Genomic DNA, 25,155 nt, shown 5'->3' on the forward strand with positions numbered 1-25,155 from the left:
CACACAGGATAGATTCCTCATTTCCCCTCCCCCAACATTATCCCAGTCCCAAGCCTAAAACCCGACACCGACCTCCAGACCTGTCCATCACTCCCCCCTGACCTATCACCTTCTCCCTCACCTTCATCCACCTATCACTTTCTCAGCTACCCACCCCACCACCCCTCCCATTTACCTCACAGCTTCGGCTTACGAGCCTCATTCCTGATGAAGTGCTTATGCCCGAAACGTCGATTCTCCTGCTCCTCGGATGTTGTCTAACCTGCTGTGCTTTCCCAGCATCACACTCTTGACTCATTTATCTCCACCACAGTCACCTCTTGCAAACTTAACTTTTTGATGGAGGTTTGGGTCAATGTTTTAATAGGTCTTCACATGGAAGTGTCAAATTTGGCTTAATAATGATCTGTGAAGTACCTTTTACAAATGTTTATTTGTGAGTGTTGATGGTTTGATATGTCACTGTAAGCAAACTGTATTATTAACTATATCATATATCATTAATGGAATCATAGAAGAGTTGCACGATAGGCCATCAGCTCATGTGTCCCATCTGCTTTCTGCAAGAGTGACTCAGGCCACTTCTCCATGGCTTCCCTGTAGCTTTGTATTTATTTTTCTTTGTATAATTATCCAATTTCCTTTTGAAAATCATAATTGAATTTGCCTCCCCCACATTCACTAGCAATACATTGGAGATCCAATAGTTGCTTTGTACAAAAGCTTTTTCTCATGGTCCCTTTGGCTCTTTTGCTATTCATTTATGAGTCAACCACTTTGGTAAGGAACTAGAGTTAGCAGGTGAAAATGACAGGCTTCATCCCTTAAAGAATATTAGTGCACCACTTGTGTTAATAAGACAGTCTGACAACATCATAGAAAAACATTTTTAAAACTACTGCACAGCAGGATGCTATTTGCTCATCAAGTCCATTTAATCATTTTTACTGACGAAACAGTCTATACTTTTACATCTAAATTCAAATTGCATCATGAGGAGATTTCACTCTGAATTATTAGTTCAATCCTCTGGAAAATAATTCAACAGCATAACCCATTTTTTGTATTTGATTATGTGAGTCAATTTACCAATGATGCTCACTGTGATCAATTAAGTAAGTCTGGGTATAGACTCAGAGCAAACTAAAACTGTAGAACAACTATAACTTTATCTTTGAATAAAAACATGCTATTTGGTTTCTAAGAAATTATCCCAATTATCATTTTACTAATTTTTGAAATGCATGTAAATTTGAATTTCGATGTTCAAACACTTGGGGTATAGATGTCTCATTATTGGAACTAATTGAAGTAATTATACTACCTTTTTGGCAATGCTACATATTTGTTCTGAGATATCAGTTTGGATCTTTTATGAAATTGGCACAATGATAATCTCTAATTCTGATTTTTCACTTGTGTAAAGAAATATCAGCTAATATTTTCTTGGACAGCTTGGCTACTCACTTCAGAATTCACAAAAAGTAAACCTTTTCTTAAAATAATCATCTAAAAGATAAAAGAAATCACCAGGAATGGAATAATTCGTTACCTGCTGAATGTATTAAATGAATGTAAAGATTCCACTCTCTAATTTCAAACAAAGAAAATCTCTTCCATCAATAACAGGTACCAGGAAAAATAAAACATTTTAATTTTTCTCTATACTTTGCAAGAATACAAAGGATTTATCTGAATATAAGGTATTTTAAATATTGATGTTAAAAATGCATTTTGGTTTCAATGTCCATCTCTTCCAATATTTTACACTGGCTTCTCAAAATATCTTAAAATTACTCATTTTTCCAAAACACTGAATGTAACAATATGGAAATACTAATAATAATTTAAAATCCAATCCTATAATAAATAAAATAAATAAGGATAACATTTAAAACTGATCATGCTATTGCATCAAATGAAGCATTGAAACCTTTTAGTTGCAGAGAATCTAAACAAAGTCAAGTGTTTGTAAGTAACTTTTGTAAAGGTGAAATAACACCATGCAGAAAGTAAACCTTTTGTTTCTGTTACAGGAAAGCTGACAGCACAATTTGATTTCAATCAACACAGCGAGGAAAGTATGGAACAATTAAGGTTCATAGTCATGGAATCATGAGTGATTCCGTTCTCCCCACTGCAACTAGTTGTGCAATGTTAGTTGGTAAAATAAATGTTGAAAATAGCATTCAGTACAATTTGTCAGATATTGAATGATATGATTCACTTTCCTCAGCAATATTTATTAAATCAAGTTGAAGATTGTCTTACCTTAAGTTCTCTGAAGAATATACAACTGCGTGCCCATTCAACTATGGAAAAGAGGGTCTGGTCAGCCATTTTGCACATGAGACCAAAGGTGCTAAGTTTTTCATGTTTTCCCCTATTGGCCTGTTCCTGTTGTAGATACGTCAAAATCTTAGTTTGGACTTGAAGTTCATCAGGTTCACACCGTAAGAGTTCTAGAATCAGCTGTGGGACTGAAGGAGGAGAATTGGATTGATAGGTGTCTGGATAGGGGTAACCAACCAGAGATTCTGGTGAACTTGCGTAGTGGTCTGGGTACTCAGACTTGATTGTTCGGTTATGAAACGATGTGTACTGATAGTTTGGCAGTACTCCATGGTTTGGCACGGACATGCCGACTGGTGGCGCTCCATAAAGGTTTCTGTCATAATCTGTGGCTGGTAAAGCAGCTGGGTTTGGTGGCATGCCTTTGGATAAAGAATGTATATTATGTATGGCAGTTGGGAGTGAATAGTCAGTTTGCCCAGATGACACTGTTTGAGGCACAGTCTCTAGCTTAAAGCCATTTGCTCGTATCAAGGCTTTCTTTTGCTGTTTTAAAGCTCGGTCACGCTTGTACATTGGCCCAAATTTGTTTCTTCCTCCTCTCATTCTGTCTGCACGGACAGCTAGTTAAGAAAGCAAAAAAGAATACTCATCAACTCAACCTGGGCAGAAAGAGTTAAGATAGCCACTGCTTCAAACACATGATATTAGGAGTGTACCAGTCTGAATTTTCAAAGATTCACAAGTTCACGAGTCAACAAAACCTTACCCCAAGTTGTTTGACATGCAAATATTTATTACAAAATTCATCAACTAATCTCTGAATAAGGATGAAGGAAAATTAGTATCAAAAAGAGAAAAATATTGTTTTCCTCTAAAGCCAAGATAAAGCAATTTTTTTCAACCTTTCAACTTTTTTTGGCAAAGCTTCTGAACCGTCTTATTTTGCTTCTTTCTGTCTTTAGATTTCTTTATATGTGATTTGCAACAAAATGTTGAGCTGGCGGCTGCTTCAAGTTTTATTGTTTGCTGATGGATTCCTAATAAAACAGCAATTGGAATGTGTAACTGGAGGTTGTTTAACGATAAACCATGTTAATAGATTAACCAAAATAATTAAATAATGAAATTGAGAACCCCTTAGAAGGTGTGCCAGTAAATGGCTCATTGATATTAATATAAATAATGTAGACCGCTGGCTATAATAATGGTCTTCAGAAGTTGTTCATTGGCATTTTCTATTGAATATACAATGAAGCAAATGTTCTACTTTGTAAATTATTCGTCATTAGTATTGAAGTTAATGATCAATAGAAATGAATTATTTTATGCAGTACTCAATAATGTGGACTTGAGAAAGAATCATTGACATTAAATTAACATGAAATTCATGTTGTACATGAGTTACATAACTGTATTAATATGTTAATTATAAAAATACTAAAAGCATAGAATATTCTTTCTTTGCTATTTTGAAGAATTATTGTTTTGAAGATGAAAAGATCTGGATCTCAATCTGAACGTGTCCGATCTATTAACTTTAATAAAGTACAATGCGTTATGATCTCAAAGAACATTAATCAACATCCATTACTGAACCAGATCTCCCAAAGATTGATTAGGTAAAGATGATTTTCAACTCGGGACTGAATCTTCTGAGCCATAAAAATCAAAGGGTCAGTCCCTGGTTTCCTAGCCAATGATGACAAGTTGTTATAGTAGCCTTGGTGTACCTCAAGGTAGGCAAAGTTGATAATGCTTCTGTTGACTATAGGAACTACAGTTGGAAGTGCTTAATTGTCAAATGTGAGCAAGGACAAAATCAACTAAAGTGACTTCATAGGCAAATAGGCTGTTAGCACTCACTTCTAATATGAAACAAACTGGCAGAAGCCTGCAACTTGGCCTGGCTGAACCTTGTACAGATAATGTTGGAGCCCACATTATTAATACCTGTGTCCAATTTTGCATATCCCAGCCCTAAAAGTTCCTCCGGTGGCAATCCCAATGTTTATCTGGGGATTATGCTTAATGGCACTTTCAGAGCTCAGTTCCCTGGGGTTTTTGGAATCAGTAAGAGGACATCTTTTTAACATGAGTTAGGGAAGCACAAGATGACACTGTATCCAGAAGAACATTTCCTTTTACTGGACAAGGAGAAATAGGTTTGCAGTATGTAAAAGTGAAAAAACCTACTCTAGGAGAATAAGGCACATATAACTGTATTTATGCTCACAGCAGCCTGAATTAGTTCACCTGAATAATTTTCATTATGCACACACTTAGCATTTAAATTTATATACTGTACAAATCAGTTACAGATAAACTGTTACTCAGATAAACTGTTACTCAATACACATGCAGAAGTTCCTGATGATTCCTGATGAAGGGCTTATGCCCAAAACATCGATTCTCCTGCTCCTCGATGCTGCCTGACCGGCTGTGCTTTTCCAGCATCACACTCTCGACTCCTCACATACAGAAAACTTTAATATAAATTAGTCTTAAATAGTTTTAGATCAGAAATACTATTGAATTATACTTCATGTATTGTCACCTGGAGGGGTTATCTCAGATACATAGGCTGAAGTACCTAAGAAAGGTACTGAAATGCCTTAATATAGCTCTGAATGGACACAGTCCAGAGCTACACGGAGGAGGGTTACTGGGTTTGAAAAAGATGTGCATTATATTTGAAGAAGCAAAGTCATCCTGATTACAACTAGAACACACTTCAGGATGAACCTCATCCATGATGTGCTTCACTGATATACATCATCCTCTGCAAAACTTTAGGATATTTGGAACTGTGCTCTTAAGAAGGCACTTTGTGGCTGGTGTGAAGTATTTACAGAAAAGTTCTATCTAGGACATTGTAATGTTTAGAGAGTATTCTCTTAATGTGTCACTGGAATGTGGATTCTTCTGTGCAGGGCTTTCTCACGGCTGCTCCTCATTAGAAATTTGAGAGCTTTCACTGATACAGGAGGCTCTAAAATGTTAAGAATTATGAAACTAGAAGAGAGTGACAAATCCGGAGGAGCAGAAAAAAGACCACTGTACAAGCTGTTAATTATATGATCACATATATACTATTCTGCCCTTTGAGCCTGCACCACCATTCAATATGATCATGGCTGATCATCCTTAATCAGTATCCTGTTCCTGCCTTATCTCCATAACCCTTGATTCCACAATCCTTGAGAGCTCTATCCAACTCTTTCTTAAATGAATCCAGAGACTGGGCCTCCACTGCCCTCTGGGGCAGAGCATTCCACACAGCCACCACTCTCTGGGTGAAGAGGTTTCTCTTTATCTCTGTCCTAAATGGTCTATCCCATATTTTTAAGCTGTGTCCTCTGGTTCGGCACTCACCCATCAGCGGAAATATGTTTCCTGCTGCCAGAGTGTCTAATCCTTTCATAATCTTATATGTCTCAATCAGATCCCCTCTCAGTCTTCTAAACTCAAGGGTATACAAGCCCAGTCGTTCCAGTCTTTTAGTGTAAGGTAATCCCACCATTCCAGGAATTGTCCTCGTGAATCTACGCTGCACTCCCTCAATAGCCAGAATGTCTTTCCTCAAATTTGGAGACCAAAACTGCACACAGTACTCCAGGCCGGGGGGTGGGGGGGGGGGGTGGTGACCTAGAATCAGGGAATATAGAGTCAGTGTAGATAGAGTTGAGAAATACTAAGGGTACAAAGACCCTCTTAGGAGTTATCTACAGGCCCCCAAACAGTAGTCTGGATGTCGGATATAAGTTAAATCAGGAGCTGAAATTGGCCTGTCGCAAAGATGTTACTACAGTTGTTATGGAGGATTTCAACATGCAGGTAGACTGGGAGAATCAGGATGGTATTGGACCTCAAGAAAGAGACTTCATGGAGTGCCTCAAAGATGGATTCTTAGAACACCTGGTGCTGGAGCCAACCAAGGAGAAGGCAATTCTGGATCTGGTATTGTGCAACGAACCAGAATTGGTCAGGGACCTCGAAGTGAAGGAGCCTTTGGGAAATAGTGACCATAATACAATAAGCTTCAATCTGCAATTTGAGAGGGAGAGGGTACAATCGGAAGTGACAATATTTCTGTTGAATATGGAGCTATGAGGGAGGAGCTGGCCAAAGTTCAATGGTGCAATACCATAGCAGGGATAACAGTGGAGGAACAATGGCGGATATTTCTGTGTACAATGCAGAAGTTGCAGGATCAGTTCATTCCAAAAAGGAAGAAAGATCCTAGGAGGAGGCAGGGGTGGCCGTGGCTGACGAGGAAAGTTAAGAAATATATAAAGTTAAAAGAGAAAAAGTATAACATAGCAAAGATAAGTGGGAAAACGGAGGACTGGGAAGCTTTTAAAGAACAACAGAGGATTACTACGAAGGAAATACGCAGAGGAAAAATGAGGAACGAAGGTAAACTGGCCAATAATATAAAGGAGGATAGTAAAAGTTTTTTCAGGTATGTGAAAGGCAAAAAAATGGTTAAGACTAAAATTGGGAATATATTATGGGGAATAAAGAAATGGCAGAAGAATTGAATTGGTACTTCAGATCTGTGTTCACTGGGGAAGACACAAGCAATCTCCCTGAGGTAACAGTGGCTGAAGGACCTGAACTTAAGGGAATCTATATTTGCCAGGATTTGGTGCTGGAGAGACTGTTAGGTCTGAAGGTTGATAAGTCCCCGGGCCTGATGGTCTACATCCCAGGGTACTGAAAGAGGTGGCTCAAGAAATCGTGGATGCGTTGGTGATTATTTTCCAGAGTTCGATAGATTCGGGATCAGTTCCTGCGGATTGGAGGGTGGTTAATGTTACACCACTTTTTAAGAAAGGTGGGAGAGAGAAAGCAGGAAATTATAGACCAGTTAGTCTGACTTCCGTGGTGGGAAAGATGCTGGAGTCTATTATAAAGGATGAAATTACGACACATCTGGATAGCAGTAACAGGATAGGTCAGAGTCAGCATGGATATATAAAGGGGAAATCATGCTTGACTAATCTTCTTGAATTTTTTGAGAATGTAACTCTGAAGATGGACGAGGGAGATCCAGTGGATGTAGTGTACCTGGACTTTCAGAAAGCTTTTGATAAAGTCCCACATAGGAGGTTAGTGAGCAAAATTAGGGTGCATGGTATTGGGGGCAAAGTACTAACTTGAATTGAAAGTTGGTTGGCTGAAAGGAAACAAGAGTAGTGATACACCGCTCCATTTCAGAATGGCAGGCAGTGATCAGTGGGGTACCGCAGGGATCAGTACTGGGATCGCACCTTTTTACAATATATGTTAATGATATAGAAGATGGTATTAGTAATAACATTAGCAAATTTGCTGATGATACTAAGCTGGGTGGCAGGGTGAAATGTGATGATGATGTTAGGAGATTACAGGGTGACCTGGACAAGTTAGGTGATTGGTCAGATGCATGGCAGATGCAGTTTAATGTGGATAAATGTATGGTTATCCACTTTGATGGCTAGAACAGGAAGGCAGATTACTACCTAAATGGAATCAATTGAGGTAAAGGGGCAGTACAGAGAGATACAGACATGCTCTCCCTGTATTCAACTGATGCAGCCTAGCATAGCATTAAAGACAGACAGCGTCAGGCCCCCTTTGGCTGGTGTCATGGTGGCTCAGTGGTTAGCACTGCCTCACAGTACCAGGGACCCAGGTTCAATTCCAGCATCAGGCAACTGTCTGTGTGGAGTTTGCACGTTGTCCCCATGTCTACGTGGGTTTGCTCTGGTTTCCTTCCACAATCCAAAGATATGCAGGTCAGCTGAATTGGTCATGCTAAATTGCCACAGTGTAAGGTCTGTGTGGGTTACTCTTCGGAGGGTCAGTGTGGAATGGTTGGGCCGAAGGGCCTGTTTCCACACTGTAGCGAATCTAATCTAATTACATAGTCTGGGATTGGTGACAGATAGCTATAGATGCCATTTTGAAAAAAAAATTTCGTATAAATGCAGAGCAGCTGAGACTGCAGGCTGCTTCAATTCAATATGAAATCAGGCTTTTGAAATAACTTCAGTCTCCAAGGATGTTATATTTATGCAAAGTGCATTTTTATTTTTTGTGCTATACTGAGAGGGGGCATGGAAGAAGAGACTTGAATATGGCTTACTAAACATCTGGAACAGTGACATAGACTGTGCAACATCAGGAATGTCTTCAAGATTCTCACAATCTATGGCTTTGACTTAGTTGTACTTGGCCTCTAACAAACTTTCTTCAGAATACAGATTATGAAACAAATGGTGTAGCTGGACAAAATTTGGAGATCTCTGTTATCTAATTATGCTAGGAATAGTGATGTAGTGTTGCTTGCGTAGGGTTTTACAAATTTTTTTTTCAAATAAGACAAAAAGGGAGATCATTATTATTATCTCCCAGACTCCATTTTTGGCATTACTTATTATCAGCAGCATATTTTCTCATTCATTTTCTAACACATAAATATAATGTATGAAGTACTTCTGTGAAACAATTGTTTTAAACTATAGCTGTTCTGGTTGAATGCAATTTAACCTTCTAATTGTTAGAAATTGCATGCTACCCTTCGTGATAAATGACTTGATACTGCCAAGACTGTTTTCAATGCTCAAATCCCAGATTATGTATTCTTACTGCCTCCCGCTTGTCAGTTAACTCATTGAAATCCGAAGGTTATGCCAAGGTTAGGGTATCTGTGAAATGGCTGCATGGGCAGCACAGTGGCTCAGTGGTTAGTACTAACTAGTACTGCTGCCTCACAGTTCCAGGGATCTGGATTCAATTCCACCCTTGGACTTTGTGGAGTTTGCACACTCCCCCTTGGTCCTAAAGGTCCCTCTCAGTCCAAAATTCTGCAGGTTTGGTGGATTGTTCATATAAAATTGCCCATAGTGGCCAGGTTAGGTGAGTTAGCAATGGGACATGCAAGGTTACAGGGATATGGTGAGGTCTGTGTGGGATGCCCTTCGAAGGGTCAGTATGGAATCAATGGGCCAAATGGCCTCCTTCTGCGCTGTACTGATTCTATGAGAAATCTCTTCCACTTCAAATAGGTGGAGCTAGGAATTAGAGGAGAAGTGTTGCAGGATCTCAGGCTTGCTGCTTATGGACACCAGCCAAAGGCGGCGTGACACTGTCTGTTTTTAATGCTATGCCAGACTCCATCAGTTGAATACAGGGGGAGCACGTCTGTAACAGGGGAATGGCATAGCCATGCCAGGTGAGAGGAATGGATGAGTTAAGATCCATTTGGTCTGAATGTACTTCAGGTATCTTCTAATTGATCTGTACTGAAATAGAATCGAAAAAGGAAATTCCAACCCATAAATTCCTTACTGTCGTTCATGCATTAATTAATTATAACTCAATAATGTTGTGAATATATGAAATATTCATGTGTAAAATAATGACTGTTAAAAAAGAAAAAAGAACACAAGGAAAAGGTGCAGAAATAGATGATTCAGACTACTGAGTCTGCTTCGCCATTTGATATGAACATAAGTGATCTTGCGTATCGATCCCATTTTCCAAACCAGTTTCCAGAACCTTGATTCATAAGACAGCAAAAATTTGTCTCTCTCAGTGAACAATGGAACATCTAAAACTCTCTGAGAAAGCAAATTCCAAAGATTCATAACTCTTTGAATGAAGTAACTTTTCATCTAAATCAATAATGATCTCCAGAGACTGTGCCCTCATGTTTTAGATTGCCTGACCAGCTGAAACAATCTCTGAGCATTTATTCTATCAAGCCCCTTCAAAAACTTCTATATATCAATGAGATCATCTCTTTTGCTTGTAAACCCTAGAGAATATAGGCCCAATTTACTAAGTCTCTTATCAAAGGCCAACCCTCTCATCCCAGGGATCATTTTAGGGAACTTTTGATGCATAGCTTCCAATGCGATCATATCCTGCCTTAAATAAAATCAAAATTAATCGCAATATTCCAGGTGTGGTCTCATCAAAGCCCTGTACAATTTTAGTAAGACTTCTGAGTTCCCATAGACCAATACCCTTGCAACAAAAGCCAACATGAGATTTCTTTTGCCCAATTGTTGGTTGTGCCTACATGATAACTTTCTGTATTACTTACAAAAGCACACTGAAGTCTCTTTGAAACTTGACAGGTTTCTACTGTAATGAATGATTTCTCGTCTTTATTTATTATACTCCATCTGCCATTTTGTTGTCCACGCACTTGATCTATCTAAATCTGTTTGCAGTTTCTGGATCCTCCCCACATCTAACATTCCCACCTAGCTTTTGTCATTAGATACATTTTCCTCTGTTTCTTCGTCTAAATTATTATAATAATTGTAAATAGCTGTGTTTTCAGCACCAACCGTTTTTATGTTCACTCTTCATCTCTGTCTATTAACCACACCTCTCTTTGTGCTAATATATTCCCCTAATTTCAGGGACTGTAATCTTGTCTATTAACCTTTTGGGGGTGCCTTATCACATTGATGGTATAGAATAAAGGGACTATTCTAAAGCATATGCAGGAGCAAAGAAACTTGGTTTTATATGTACATTAGCCATTATAGGAGGCAGAACAGATAGAGAAAGCTGTTAATGAATCATCTAGTATTCCAGGCTTCATAAATGGGTGCACAGTTTACAATAGCAGTAAGGTCATGATGAATTAAACAAATAACTGTGGATGCTGGAGGTCTGCAGTACACAAAAATAGAAATTGCTGGAGAAATTCAGCACGTCTGTGAAGAGAAAATATAATTAACATTTCGAGTCCAGTGACCCTTCTTCAGAGCTCATGATAAACTTATATAAGGCACTGGTTAGACATCAGCTGGAATGTTGTTTACAGCTCTGCATGTCACATCATAGAAAGGATGTGAACACATTAGAGAGAATGCAGAAATGGTTTATGAGAATGGTTCCAGGGATGAAACACTACAGTTATGGGGAATGATTGGAGAAGTTGGGACCATTTTGCTTGGTGAGGAGAAGGCTAAAAGGAGATTCAGTAGAAGTTTTCAAAATCACGAGGAGTCTGGTCAGAGAGTGGATAGGAGAAATGATTTCCACTTATAAATAGATTGAGAACCAAAGGGCACAATTCCAAACTGTTTGCAAAACAACAAAAGTGAGGTGAGAAAGATTTTTTTCACATAGTGAATAAATAGGATGTGGAATGCACTGCCTGCCTGGAAATGTGATGGAGGCTGGTTTAATTGAGGCATTCAAGAGGGTTTTGGAAAATTATTTAAATATAAACAATATGCAGAATTAGGAACAAAGACAGGAGATTGGCTCAAAGTTAAAATGCTCTGAGAACAGGGTCAGGCACAGTGGACTGAATGCACCAGAACAATTTTGTAATTTTGTGATCACATGCTTTTTGGAAATCCAGGGACTACATCTAGTAGATCCCCATTCATCAATCTTGTCATTTAAGTCCTTAAAGAATACTGATAAATATGTCAACAGGATTTTCCTTTTGCAAAACCATGCTGATTTGTTCCAAAATTGTTATATCTTCCTAGGTACATTTCTAAGACTCTCATGATCATAGAATCCAGCATTTTCCCAATAACTGAAGTATCTTAGTGAACGACAGAGCAGGGTGAAGGAGTTGAATGGTCTTATACTTGTGCATATGACCTGTATTTCTCTCATTTCTTGCTTCCTCACTCCTTTCTTGCAAACAGTGTTAAATTTGCAAACTTCCAATCTGTAGGGACCAATCCCAGATATTTGTTTAATTATTTTGCTGCTTTCTCATTCCTCATTATAACTGTTCTATTGCTTTTGAGTCTAAGTGACCAACTTAGAACATGACTCTAGAATAGCATTAGTTCAAAATTAATCCAGTCCATGGAATAAAACATGGGTGGATTTCTGCTTAGACACTTCAGAGATGTTGTAGGTCACTCTGAGAGGAAACAGAAGGCTCAATCAGCATAGGAGTGGGGATGGCCAGCTGTGCCCCTTCAGCACCAAGGTGTCCTGTGTCACTCATTTTCTGATGCCTGTCAAATCTTATAAAAGGGGCTGATGAAACCAGTTTGAAAGTGTTTCCAGGGAGATAGAGTGGCAACTTCTGTACATGGTCAACAATGAACATACTAGCAGCCTCAGTGATTAACAGAGAACCAGAAATGCCAAATCTGTGGCAATGAGAAACCAACTAGTCGCTGAAAGAGAAAGGTCCTCCTCCTTATCTTGCACATTTTAACCAGCGTCAGTTATGGGATCACGATGGGTTCATAACAAAATTATGTTAAAATTTGAAGTCCAGAACCAAGACGAAAGTTAATATCAAAATGAGAATTGGCCTCAACAGCTGTTCGGATGTTGTGTGTAATATTTTATATATTTCTACAGTGTAACAGAACTTGATCAGCTGTACGGCATGTTTAGTATAGTACATTATGGGTCTAATCAGAAAAGCACAAGAAGTAGCTTTTATGCAATGCTCCAATGCTTTTGTTTGATCGAGCTAATAATACAAATTTGACAAATCTATATTCCATAGTTACAAATTTCTATTTTCCACTAGCAAATCATAGAGCATTATAATACTATAAATAGTTTGAATTGAATACATTGATAACTTCCCATTTAATCTTATCTTCCAATAGAAATACCAAAACTGAATAATTTAATACCTTAAACATGGAGTCAATCTCACAGTGAAATGTGTCTTTGTCAAAGCTTCTTCCATTTTCTAAATTAATGGTGATGTTTAAATCTACATCCATTATTTGATTTTTGCAAATTGAATATGAATGCACACATTGCAAGGTATTCTGTGCAGGTTATTGGATCATAATGAAGTCAGCTGTCCAGTAAAAAGTTCATGCAGAATCTTTGAGCTTGATATATCACATTTTGCAATTCATTGAATGATAGAGAATTGTGCAATACTCTTCAAATGTCCAAGACTCATTAACTACCTTGGCCTAATGGCAGGGAGGTAAACAGTTAGTTGTGCAGTTCCACCCCCAAATAGAAGAAGTGTTCGATGAGTGTGGATGCATCGCCACTGCAGTCAGGAATGTAATAACAGTGAGTATTTACATATTTTAGATAGATATGCACCTATTATCCACCAACAGAGGTTTCTATGTGTCAGTTAATTAATGACATGCTCATGACTGCTTCTTAAAAGCAAACATAAGCATGAACAGTTTGGAGTCAAGTTGGTCATGAGATGTCATGTGACAAAGAATTGAAACTAAATCAAATCAATTATTCCTAACCCAAGCCTAAATTTTGCAGGTTTTGGTATCTTGATGAATGTTTTTTCTAGATCATGTTTAGTGAAACTCACAGTTTCTTGCTTTGTAAACTCTTATTTATGATTGCGCTTATCAAATATCTAACTGACCAAAACAAACCCTTTATTTATATCTCATTTCTTTGGGATTTATAACTGCATTCTGATTGATCATTTATTATAAATGTGAATCAAACTGATCAAAGATATTCAAGGTATTTTTTAAAAAATTAATTATTTATAATTTGGGTTTTATCAGCAGATTCATCAACTCTTGAAATATAACTTTACATTTACTATTCACTATTAATTACTTAATTTCCTTTCAATGTTTTAAGCATTCACCATAAATTTAGGAGAATCTGTAGAAATAGTAGAAAAAAAATTAGATAATGGAAATTCATCCCCAAGGTATATGTATTATTTTGTTCATTCAGCACAATGAGATTTGTCAATTACTCAGAAACAATAGTTTCCAAATTATACCCACTGTCAACAGCAAATATTAGACGAATTGTGAATAGATTCCCTTAATATTATCTTAATAATGGATAAGGTGAAAAATTTGCTCTGGTTAATTCTAATAACATGGACTGTGAATAGAATCCTATTACACTTACAAATTAAAAATGGATAGATCCCCAGGAAGTTCCAATATATTACCCTAAAAGTAACATATTGAATAGATTATCTCTAAACTATCCTTATAATACAGAAGGTGAATACAGTCCTTCCATCCTATCACGAAAACACACAAAGTGAATGGTTTCTCTCTATTCTATTCCATTAATTCAATTAGTGAAAATAGTGCTTTTTTTTATATTTCTATGCCATTCCAATCAAGCACACAGTGAATAAGTGTCCTTTAAATTATTCCAACAATACAGGCTATGAATAGTTTCATAGGATGAATAGATTCCTTCTATACTATCCCAGTAACCAGAGAATGATAGAGCACATAAGGAGGCCATATGGCCCATCATCCATGTGCCAGCTCATTGGCTGTGCTATCCAATTATTCTCACTCACTGCTCATTGTGATAGCTTAGTAATTCTTTCTTTTCAAGTAACTCTCTAATTCCCTTTTCAATCTTAATGAAGCTATTCTAACTTTCAGGCAGTGGATACCAGATCAAAACAGACAATATTAAAAACGTTGACTTCCTGTGTCGCATGTGGTTACTTTGGTTCCTTTACTAATCACAAATCTGCCTCCTTTGATTACCAAATCTTCTGGCATTGAATCGCTTTCTCCTTCTTCACTCTATCATAATCATTCATGATTCTGAACACCTCTACCTAATTGCTCTTGATCGTCCCTTTGCTAAAAACAAATCATTCCACACCTGAAACCTAACCAAGGTCTCATAAATATTGACATTGCACATTTTGAATAGATTCCCCACGTATTCCCTCTACGCAAATTCTTCTGTCCAAGTTACGTATCTTAATGCCAATCTGCGAAAAGCACTTCCTCATCACTAATGTGAATTTTATCAATTTTTTACTGCAGTCAAACTCATGGACTCTCTTATATTTAAACTGAAAAAAATAGTTAAGCTTTTGTTCCTGTCAGAAATTTCCCACATAACAGTCCCAGCTAATGTTTGGAAAATTAAAATCCCCTACTAGTTCAACCTTATTATTCATACATAGTTTTGAGATTTCTCAACATATTTGCGTCTCACTTTCCTTCTAACTATTGGTAGGCCTATTGTATAAGGGAGAAAGTGAGGACTGCAGATGCTGGAGATTAGAGTCAAGAGTGTGGTGCTGGAAAAGCATAACAGGTCAGGCAGCATCTGAAGAGCAGGAAAATCGACATATTGGGCAAAAGCCCTCCCATCAAAATGATTATCATTTTCTTATTTATTTCAACCCATATATATTCACGAAATGATCCCTCAGAAATAGCTTCTCCAATTATAGTAATGTTTTCCTTAATCAAAAATGCCACTCCCCCTCCTTTCTTGCCTCTCTTTCTATCCTTCCTATAACATCTAAAACCAGGAACATCGAGTGGCCAGTCCTGTCCATCTCTCAGCCAAGTTTCTGTCATAGCTACCATGTCCCAGTACCGTGTTCCCATATATACCCCGTGTTTGTCAGCTTTATTTGTAAGGCCTCTTGCATTGAAATAAATATAATTCATTCTCAGACTTGCTCTTACGGTCGTTTCTAATTAACTTGCTCTGTTCTGATTCAGAACCATCCTCATCTTTCTAATGTCACTGTTACTTAGTACAAGGTCTAGCCATTATGAAGTGAGCAAATTGAGAATAAAGATATTTTTCATGTATTTACTTCAGCACTGTTTTCATTATTCCTGTTTGACATAGGGCATGATTGTAGGCAAATCGGTTACATAGGAGCCTCCTTAGCTATCTTGAAGGTTTGTGGGTAGGCGCATTGCAATTTGATTAAAGTTATTTTACGTAAAAGACCCTTTATGATCTTACTGATGGAGAAATAAGTTCAAGAGCTTCCTGCTCCTATTTACTATGGTCACAAATGCTTCTCCATCTCATTGGCTGAAAATGGAGATTTCCTTTCAATTAATCAGACTGCTTTCTTTAATACTTCTTGAGCCAAATAAATCAGTGAAATGTCTCAGTTTACATTATGCATGTGTTGAATGTTCTTCTAGAAAGCGTGACAATGTTTTGTACTTTGGAATTGTACATGCGTACTATTTAATAACATTTTGTCTTTGTAACAGGGGAGAAGTCAGACTATAGCATACAACAATGTGTCCAAATTTACTTACATGTCTGCATCTACAATATGTGATTGCGTTTTAATGCTATTTTTATAACCCTGTCAACCTTCACCTTCTCCCTTTCAAAGCTCTCCCATTACCATACTTTGTCTTCCAGCCTGTAGAAAGGAATACCATCAGCTAGGGGAAATCAAAAGCCATTACTGATCCAACTTGATAACTGGATGAAAGTGGGTCCACTTCAATAAAGCAAAATGGGCTAGATTTTCTCAGTGGGTCATCTCATTTGCATTACATCAATCCCAAGATTTTCTGCAAAGTTCTCCAATGTCTATAACATTAGTTCTTTGCAAGTCATGATTAGATTCCCTACAGTGTGGAAACAGGCCCTTCAGCCCAACAAGTCCACCCCAACCCTCTGAAGAGTAACCTACCCAGTCCCATTTCCCTCTGACTAATGTACAACACTATGGGCAACTTAGCCTGGCCAATTCACCTGACCTGCACGTCTTTGGATTGTGGGAGGAAACCAGAGCACCCAGAGGAAACCCACGCAGACTCAAGGAGAATGTGCAAACTCCACACAGATAGTCACCCAAGGCTGGAATTGAACCTGGATCTCTGGTGCTGTGAGCTGCGGTGGTAACCACTGAGCTACCTTGCTGTCCCTGTTTGATTAAGATTATATTTTCTCAATATAATTAAAAGTACACTTTAGGTTTTAACTTTCTGTAATTATTTATTCAATACTTTGTTGCTATTTCAAGAAGTGAACCTTAAAATAAAATTTTTTCTTTAATTAGTGTTCATTTAACTAAAATGCTTGTGATAAATTTTGTGTCATGCAGTCTGTTGCCTCTTATTGTTGCAACTTTGCACAGCAAACTAAATATGTGTGGAACTACTTGAAATTCCTCGCTCACTCTAAGTTACAAGTTAATTAAGTTTTCTTTGATAATCATAACAATTGATATGCGTTTTTCCTGTTTCAAGCAACTATTCAATGGTAAATTTGAACCAAAAGTGAGAAATGAAACAACCTAGATATATTGAGATGATTTTTCTACAACATAATGTAGAGTATCAAAACAGAAAAATGCAAAAAAAGGAGCAGGACTAGACTATTTGGCCCCCCATCAATCAAATAGATCATGGTTAATCTGTCCAGGCCTCAAATCCTCTTTCATGCCAGCTCAACATTGCTATCAACTCCCCGTTATTTCAAAAATCTACCTCTTCTTGTAATATGTTCAAAGGTGTGGCACGATGGCTCAGTGGTTAGCACTACTACCTCACAATGCCAGGGACCCAGGTTCAATTCCAGCCTCACTGTCTATGTGAAGTTTGCACATTCTCCCCACATCAGGGTGGGATTTGCTCTGGGTTACTCCTACAATCCAAAGATGGGCAGGTTAGGTAAATTGGCCATGTTAAATTGCCCATCGTGTTCAAGGATGTGTAGGTTGGGTGTATTGGTTAGGGGTAAATTTAGAGTGATGGGTCCAGTGGGTGGGTCTCTTCAGAGGGTCGGTGTGGACTTGTTGGGCTGAAGGACCTATTCCACATTGTAGGGATTCTATGATCTTGTTGCCATAATGCTCTGGAATAGAACATTTCAGACATTCACATTTGGGGAACAAAATTCCTAAGCATCTCAGTTTTCAATGAGCACTCCCTAACTTGGTAACTATGCACCCTATTTCAAAATTTCCCCACTAGAGGAAACATCTTCTCAATATCTACCCTGTCAAGCATGCCCCCCCCCCTCACCCCACCCATTCTAGAATCCTGTCTGCTTCAACAAGATCACCTCTCATTCTTTTAAACTCTAATGAGTAAAGGCCTAGTTTGTTTAGCTATTCTTATAAGTCAACCTCTTCGTTTTAGGAATTAGAAAATATGGTGAACAAAACAGTACACAAACTTTAGGTGTGGCTCTGTCAACACCCTATCGATAAGGCCAAACTTGCATTTGCATCCTTAGTTACTTGTTGCACCTGCATGCTAAATTATTGTGTTCCATGCACAGGAAAACACAAACCCTCTGCAATGCACTTTTTTGGAGGTTCTCTTCATTGAAAAAAGTCTGCTATTTGTTTCTTTCTACCAAAGTGCATGAACTCTCACTTTCCTACATTAAACTCCAACCATGAGGTTTTTGCCCATGCACTCAACCTATTTACATCCCCTTGCAGATGTCTTATCACAACGTAACCTCCCAACTATTTTTGTATTGTCAGTAAATTTGGATACATTACACTCTGTCCCCTCCTCTAAGTCACTAATATATGTAGTAAATAACTGAAGGCCTCAGACAGATCCTTGCGGCATTCCACTAATTCTGTCTCTCCAACTGAAAATTAATCCTAACTCTCTCTCGTCTGTGTGTTGATCAATCCTCAATCTGTGCTGATACTTTACCATAATAAAATGAGCTCCTATCTCGTGCAATATCCTTTTATGTGAAAAGTTATCAAATGTCTTCTTAAAATCCAAATACGCTACATCTACCAGTTTTCTTTTATTAACTGGACTTACAATATCCTCATACAACTCTTGCAAAATGTTTGAAAAACATATTGAATCTGTTTGATCAAATCAGGCTTATCTACACGTTCTGCTATTTCTTCCTTAATATTGGGCTCTAGCATTTTCCCAATGACTGACATTAGATCAACTGACCTATAGTTTCCTGCCTATTTTATCTATATTCATTCATGGGATGAGAGCATTGCTGTCCACGCAGTATTTATTGCCCATCCCAATTGACCAAGAGGGCAGTTAAGTCAACCACATTGCTATGGGTTTAGGTCAGATCAGGTTCATTAGTGTCCTTCTTCCATAAATGACACTAGTGAACCAGATGGGTTTTTCCGACAATCGGCCATGGATTCATGGGCATCATTAGATTCTTAATTTCACTTATTTATTGAATCCAAATTCCACCTTCTGCCATGGCAGGATTCGAACCCAGGTCTCCAAAATATTATCTGGGCCTTTGGATTAACAGTCCAGTGATAATACCACCAGTCCCATCGCCAGCCCATTGAACCTCCCTCCCTGCTTGAACTAGGGCATTGTACTAACTGTTTTTCAAACTCTGGAATCCTCCAGTGAGTTCTGGAAATATTCCAACCAATGCTTCCATTATCCATGCAGCCATTTCCTTTATAGCCCTTTGGTGCAGGTCATTGGGTGCTGGTGATTTGTTTGTCTTTAATCCAATTGGTTTGTCAAATATTTTGCCCTTTGTAATAGAGACTGTTAGCATATTTTTCCTTCCATTAGGTCTTTGCTTATTTGTTATCTTTGGGATATTTATAGTGTCCTCCACTGTGAAGACAGATGCAAAATATTTAATTAAATTGTCTGCTACTTCCTTGTTCCCCATCATCAATTCCCAAGTTGCAATCTCCAAAGATCCCACATTTACTTTAGCTACTTTCTGTCTTTTTATATAACGTTAAAAGTTTATGCTTTTTTTAGTTTGTCAATTTATTTTTATAATCAATTTTCTGTGTTATTATTAGCTTTTTAGTCATTTGCTGCTAATTACTGAAAACATACCAGGCCTTCCATTTATTTTTGCTGCTTTATGTGCCTTAGTTTTTCATTAGACAGTCTGCTTGACCAGGACATTTTTTTAAAAAATCCACTTGTGAGATGTTGATGTCCACCATTTATTGCCCATCCCTAGTTGCCCTGGGTGAATGGTCGTGGTGAGCTACGTTCTTTTGAACCACTGTAGTTGCCCTACAATGCCCTTGCATACAGAATTCTAGGATTTTAACCCAGCAACTAGGAATGGTGATATATTTCCAAGACAGAATGGTGGGGAACTTTCAAGTGGTGGTCTTCCCATGTATTTGCAATTCTTATCCTTCTAGATGGTGGTGGTCCTGTGTTTGGAAGGTGCTGTCTGAGGAGCATTGGTGAATTTTTGCATTGCTTCTTGTAGATGGTACACACTGCTGCTACTGAATATCACCAAATAAAAGTATTTAAAATCACAACCAAAGCATCCATATAATTCTAGCAGGTAAATCTTTAAACACACCACTTTTTTCATGGCATCACACAATTGTTATGGTGTAGAAAGAGGCTATTCAACCAATCCTGTGTGCAACAGCTGTTAAATGAACATTATATAATGCCAGTCTCCTGCTTTATCCCCATCCAACCAAGGCATAGTTACAAGTTAAAATGTAACTTCACTGCTATGAAAATGGTCCCAAATATTATCTATACAGTTGTGTTTACTGTTATATAATTCAGGAACAGAACAGAAGTACTAATTTTACATGGAGGGCAGTCTCCCATAAAAGTGAAATTTCAATCTTTTTAGTACATAAGGCATCGAGAGCATAGGATTACAAAACTGATGAATAAATGCTTCTATTCAATTAGATCACAAACTTTTAGAGAACCATTTCCATTACAGTATCTCATGGTTTCTAAGTCCTGGTTTGCATCCAGATGGAGTTGCTACAATGACATTTGATCCTGGAGTTGCAGGAGACATTGAACAATTCAAATAAACCATAATGAGAGGCCAATTCTTAAACCAAATATTTCTCCAGCATAGTATCTTGAAAAGTTCTTGCAGTTTGTTTTCAAAAGTGATGTTATGATGTCTGTATAGTTTACATGCATGCAGTCCTTAGAATTTATACAGATAATGTGCACCCAGGAAAATAGATCAAACCTGTCATAACCAAATAGGATAAATATTGCGGAAACATTTTATTATAAATTAACTATTAGAGGGTGTAATGACTTATTACTTCAAAGAAACAAATTTTTCAATATACTCAAAATACTGCTCAAACTTCTTCATAGCTAGGCAGATCTTAAATTATTTTTAATTTAAAAAATCCAAGTGTGCATGTGATTCAACACTGTCTATTGCAATTCGATGTTTTACTTGTAGGGATTCTGAATATATAACTGCAATTCTTTATTTTATATTTACAAATATTTATGTATGCTATATTTTAATGTAATTGTCATTAAATTATTTATTTTTAAATAAAATGCAATGAAGTAGGTCTAATGTTATGGACTAAATTCAAATTTCTCCATCAACTTGGTGTTATTTTTAATTATACAGTATTGTTCCATCACACATTTAATTTTAAGACTTGATCAGATATATCTTCTCATTGTCATTAAATTGAGTTATTTCATTTGCATTTGAATTCCAATGTTAAAATGTTTAAAGTACTTTTCAGACAATCCCGGTTATCAGTCTTTTTATGCTGATCTGGAAATTATTGCTAATTATGCCATTCTAATATTTTCATTGTCCATCTGCGCCTTTTTTTTTTACATTGTCTCTCAATGTAAAAAACCACCACTGTTACAATTGTCATTGAATTGTATGCAATTAATGGTCCGTTTTAAAAGGGAACGTTCTGGAAAAATACATAAGTGAATCAAATACTAATCCCAACTCAGTCCAGTGAGACAATTCTAACCATGATGCATGTTTCTAGATGATATGGAACTTGCAGCCCAATATAAATGCTGAATAATCCTGCACGCCAAAATTGAACATCTGGGACACATTACTCATCATGTCTGTTTCCATTTTCTAAAAGGCCTACTAGTTCTGGTCAAGAGTTTGCAGTGTATGTGTAATATTATCAATGGCCAATAGAACACACTGACCCATGAACGTTCTAATTAACAAGTTCATTTCATCTCCAGCTCAGTAAAATTGGAAAATCCGTAATACAGTCCACGCTCGGACCTCAGAGTTCTGAGGGGAATCTAGACGGTGTGATCTTTTTAACCATACTGAAACCTCAGTTACTTGCCGTTAATATGGATGTGATCAAATTTCACTTTAAAAATTAAGTTAAAACAAACTTGTTTGTATCGATACGCTTAAGATGTGCTGTTTCTTTGATTCTTTCCTGGGTGGGAGCTGCTGTATTTGCATAATCCTTTACATAATTGCTACCTTAATGACAGTCAGGTTCCAAATACACCCCCGAACATGCTTCATCAGTGAAAATGCGATTTTATGATCATTTCAAAACAGCTCAAACAATAATTCACAGCTTACCTTCCAATCTCATTCCCACGGTCAGGCATTTCTGAAATCGACAGTACGGACATCTCTTCCTCTGAGTTTTATCTATTTTGCAATTCTGATTCTCGGTGCAAGTGTAGCGCTTGCTATTCTGAACAGTTCTTTTGAAAAATCCCTGAGGGAAAGTGTTTGAAAGTTAGTTAACATTGAAAAATGAATAAATGCAACAAAACTGAACACAAATCGATCACTTACGTTCCCTTCCAGACATTCCCCACAAATAAACCCGCTCCAGGTTTAAACATTTGGCATCTTAACTTTGGAGTAGTGAACTAGTTAATTGGGTTTTCCTCGTTCACTCGATCGGCTTTCATTTCAGTTTCATCCTGATTCGGTCATTGTTTTAGAAATAACCAAAATCCGTCATTTGGGGGAAGAAGCAAAATCTTCCGAATTCGCACGGCGGGTACCGTTCGACTCACCTTGCAACTCTCACAGGTCAACAGACCGTAATGATAACCGGACACTTTATCTCCACAGACTGGACACAGTTCATCCAGGTCATCATCATAAACGTAGTCCATCACCTTGAACTGACGGGCTGAACAGAAGAAATAAAAATTAGGTTGGCAGTGGGGCTTTTTTTTGCTATAATTGTGTCACACACACAAATAGGTCTCGAACCGGGTGGTCCCTGATTTCACCGAAGTTCAGAGGTAACTGGGTATTAAGAAATGCCTTTTGCTTCTGACGCTCTCTGAAGACAGTAATTTATAGAAAGCTCACAAATCACACATCAGTTTGCCATGGAGACGTTGACCTGCCCACAGACGTAAGTGAGAGATGCTCCTATGAAAGCATCGATAACAAATGATTATTTGAGGTTCAGTACAGTTCCGCTGATGTACTTCCATTTCACATTTATAAAAGAAATAACAGAAACTGCTATTAAAACCGAATATCTTATTTGTTCAGCAAGTGAATATTCAACTTATTTTCACAAGATTTTTAAAATTGTGTGTCCCACAACATGGTTAGGAAAAAGATAGTCTTCAACATCAACAAATATTGTATTAGAGTCCCGCTCTTTCCGGTATATGGCCCCACAAACTACGATTAGATTAATACCAATCGGTGGCACTGAGATTTAACATATGCTTTATGTTCTATACATTCATTAAGCTTCCAATCACACAGCAAAATAAATTAATAAAATCTCCATTCTGTCTAGCAACTTATATACAGCAAAACTTTAAAATGTTGATGTCCCGTTTATCCTGAAAAAAAGAAGACAATGCAGTGGATGAAAGTAAAACTGCGGCTCTCAAAGATTCACAGTAAAGCAATTCGTACGACCAGGAAGGCAGACAGCAAAGAAAAACCCTCAAACCACGCAAAACATGCCATCATTTAGAACGCACAAAACAAGAAAAACAGCTCAGGCCTCCTCCAAATAGTTCCTTTTAATTGGGAGGAGTTTTTTTTACTAACTAAACATTCCCCTGAAAAAGGTTGAATTATATCCTCCCTCGCACCCCCATTATCAAGAACATTAATCCCCTGTGTCCGGTAATATTCAATATTCGGCTAATGAGCCATGTTTCTCCTGTAATTGGTAATGGACCGCGAGTCACATTAGCAGCTTCATGTGTACTTATTCCAGAAAAAAATTATCTGATTGAATAGATGTTTCTGACAGTCTGTGTTGCGACAATATTGATGACAGTTAGAGTCAGATTAAAACCTCCGTCTGAGATCCGGTCCTAACGAATAAAGTGAAATCGATGTAGGAAAAGTATTCGTTTTAACACACACCCTTTTGTTCGGTGGATCCCGAATAAATGTTACAACGTTTTGTGTTGTATACGGGTGAAATATCGCGGATATTTCATTACTTCAACCTTTGAACACCAACTTTCCTCCGAAATGTTATTAATACTTAAACATTGCACTACTGGCATACAAGAAATGTTAAATAGTCGAACCAAAAATTAATTTAAAATGTTCATATTCCCGTTTTTCTTAGGACAGTGGGATATTAGCAAAATTGTGAGTCATCTTCACTCAGCATTATCCGTTGGAATGGACCTTTCATTTCAAAGCCAAAGTTGCTATAATTGGGCAATTTATGTTACAAGTGTCACTTTGGTCGAATCAACATATTCGTAGATTCAGTTTAAAGAAACTGAAGCGGAAGTTTATTTTGAATATTTTATTGATTCAAAGCTTACAAGCGAAAATTTGAACAATTCAACAAAAAAGATCAGTTTCCTTCCCTCCGCTGTTTTTGAACGAGAAGAAAATTATTAGAATCCTCTCGAGTATAATTGCAAGGCCCATCGTTCACACGAGTTACGTGGCTTATGGCATTAATGTGAAGCGGAACGCCAATACTATTTAAGAAAAATAATCTTATTGTAGGATAGCAAGAAGAAATATGACCATGTTAAACACGTTAAATTATAAAATGACATCAATGGGAAAGTTGAATAAAATAAATTTTGTCTGACACTGACGGGGAATCTGTTCAGCTACACAGGCCGCTGACAGGAAACATTTATTTAGAGGTAGAATAATCAGTCAAGGGTAATTCAATTTTGTAAAGAACAGGAGCGAACTGAGCGGAAAAATGTCCTTAATTGAACCGGGGTTGCATTTAATGCATTCAAACTCCTGTGCACTTGCGGGGCAATTCTATGCAGAAATTTAAAGGATAACGCTTATGAATCCCAAATTATTGCAAACGCGTTAAATAGATTTTTTCAAAGTTTATGTTAGTAGAGTTTAATTCGTCAAATTCGTACTAGTCCGGTCTTGTGTAATTTATGAGAAAAAAAATCAACCTGATATCTTTACGTT

General features: G+C 37.5%; 1 protein-coding gene across 1 annotated transcript in view; it reads right to left on the bottom strand.

Annotated features, from left to right (window-relative positions):
- LOC132825687 (nuclear receptor subfamily 5 group A member 2-like) overlaps nt 1–22,886 on the bottom strand; it is a 100,426-nt gene extending 77,540 nt beyond the window's left edge. Inside the window, exons 1-3 of the mRNA XM_060841074.1 lie at nt 22,779–22,886; nt 22,330–22,471; nt 2,272–2,915 (exon numbers count right to left, since the gene is read on the bottom strand). Coding sequence (XP_060697057.1) covers nt 2,272–2,915; nt 22,330–22,471; nt 22,779–22,880 — 888 coding nt within the window. The 5' untranslated portion in view covers nt 22,881–22,886. The remainder of the gene's footprint in view (nt 1–2,271; nt 2,916–22,329; nt 22,472–22,778) is intronic.
- Between the last annotated feature and the right edge of the window lie 2,269 nt (nt 22,887–25,155).

This window comes from Hemiscyllium ocellatum, chromosome 21 (assembly GCF_020745735.1).
Source record: "Hemiscyllium ocellatum isolate sHemOce1 chromosome 21, sHemOce1.pat.X.cur, whole genome shotgun sequence".
In the NCBI taxonomy this organism is placed as follows: Eukaryota; Metazoa; Chordata; class Chondrichthyes; order Orectolobiformes; family Hemiscylliidae; genus Hemiscyllium; species Hemiscyllium ocellatum.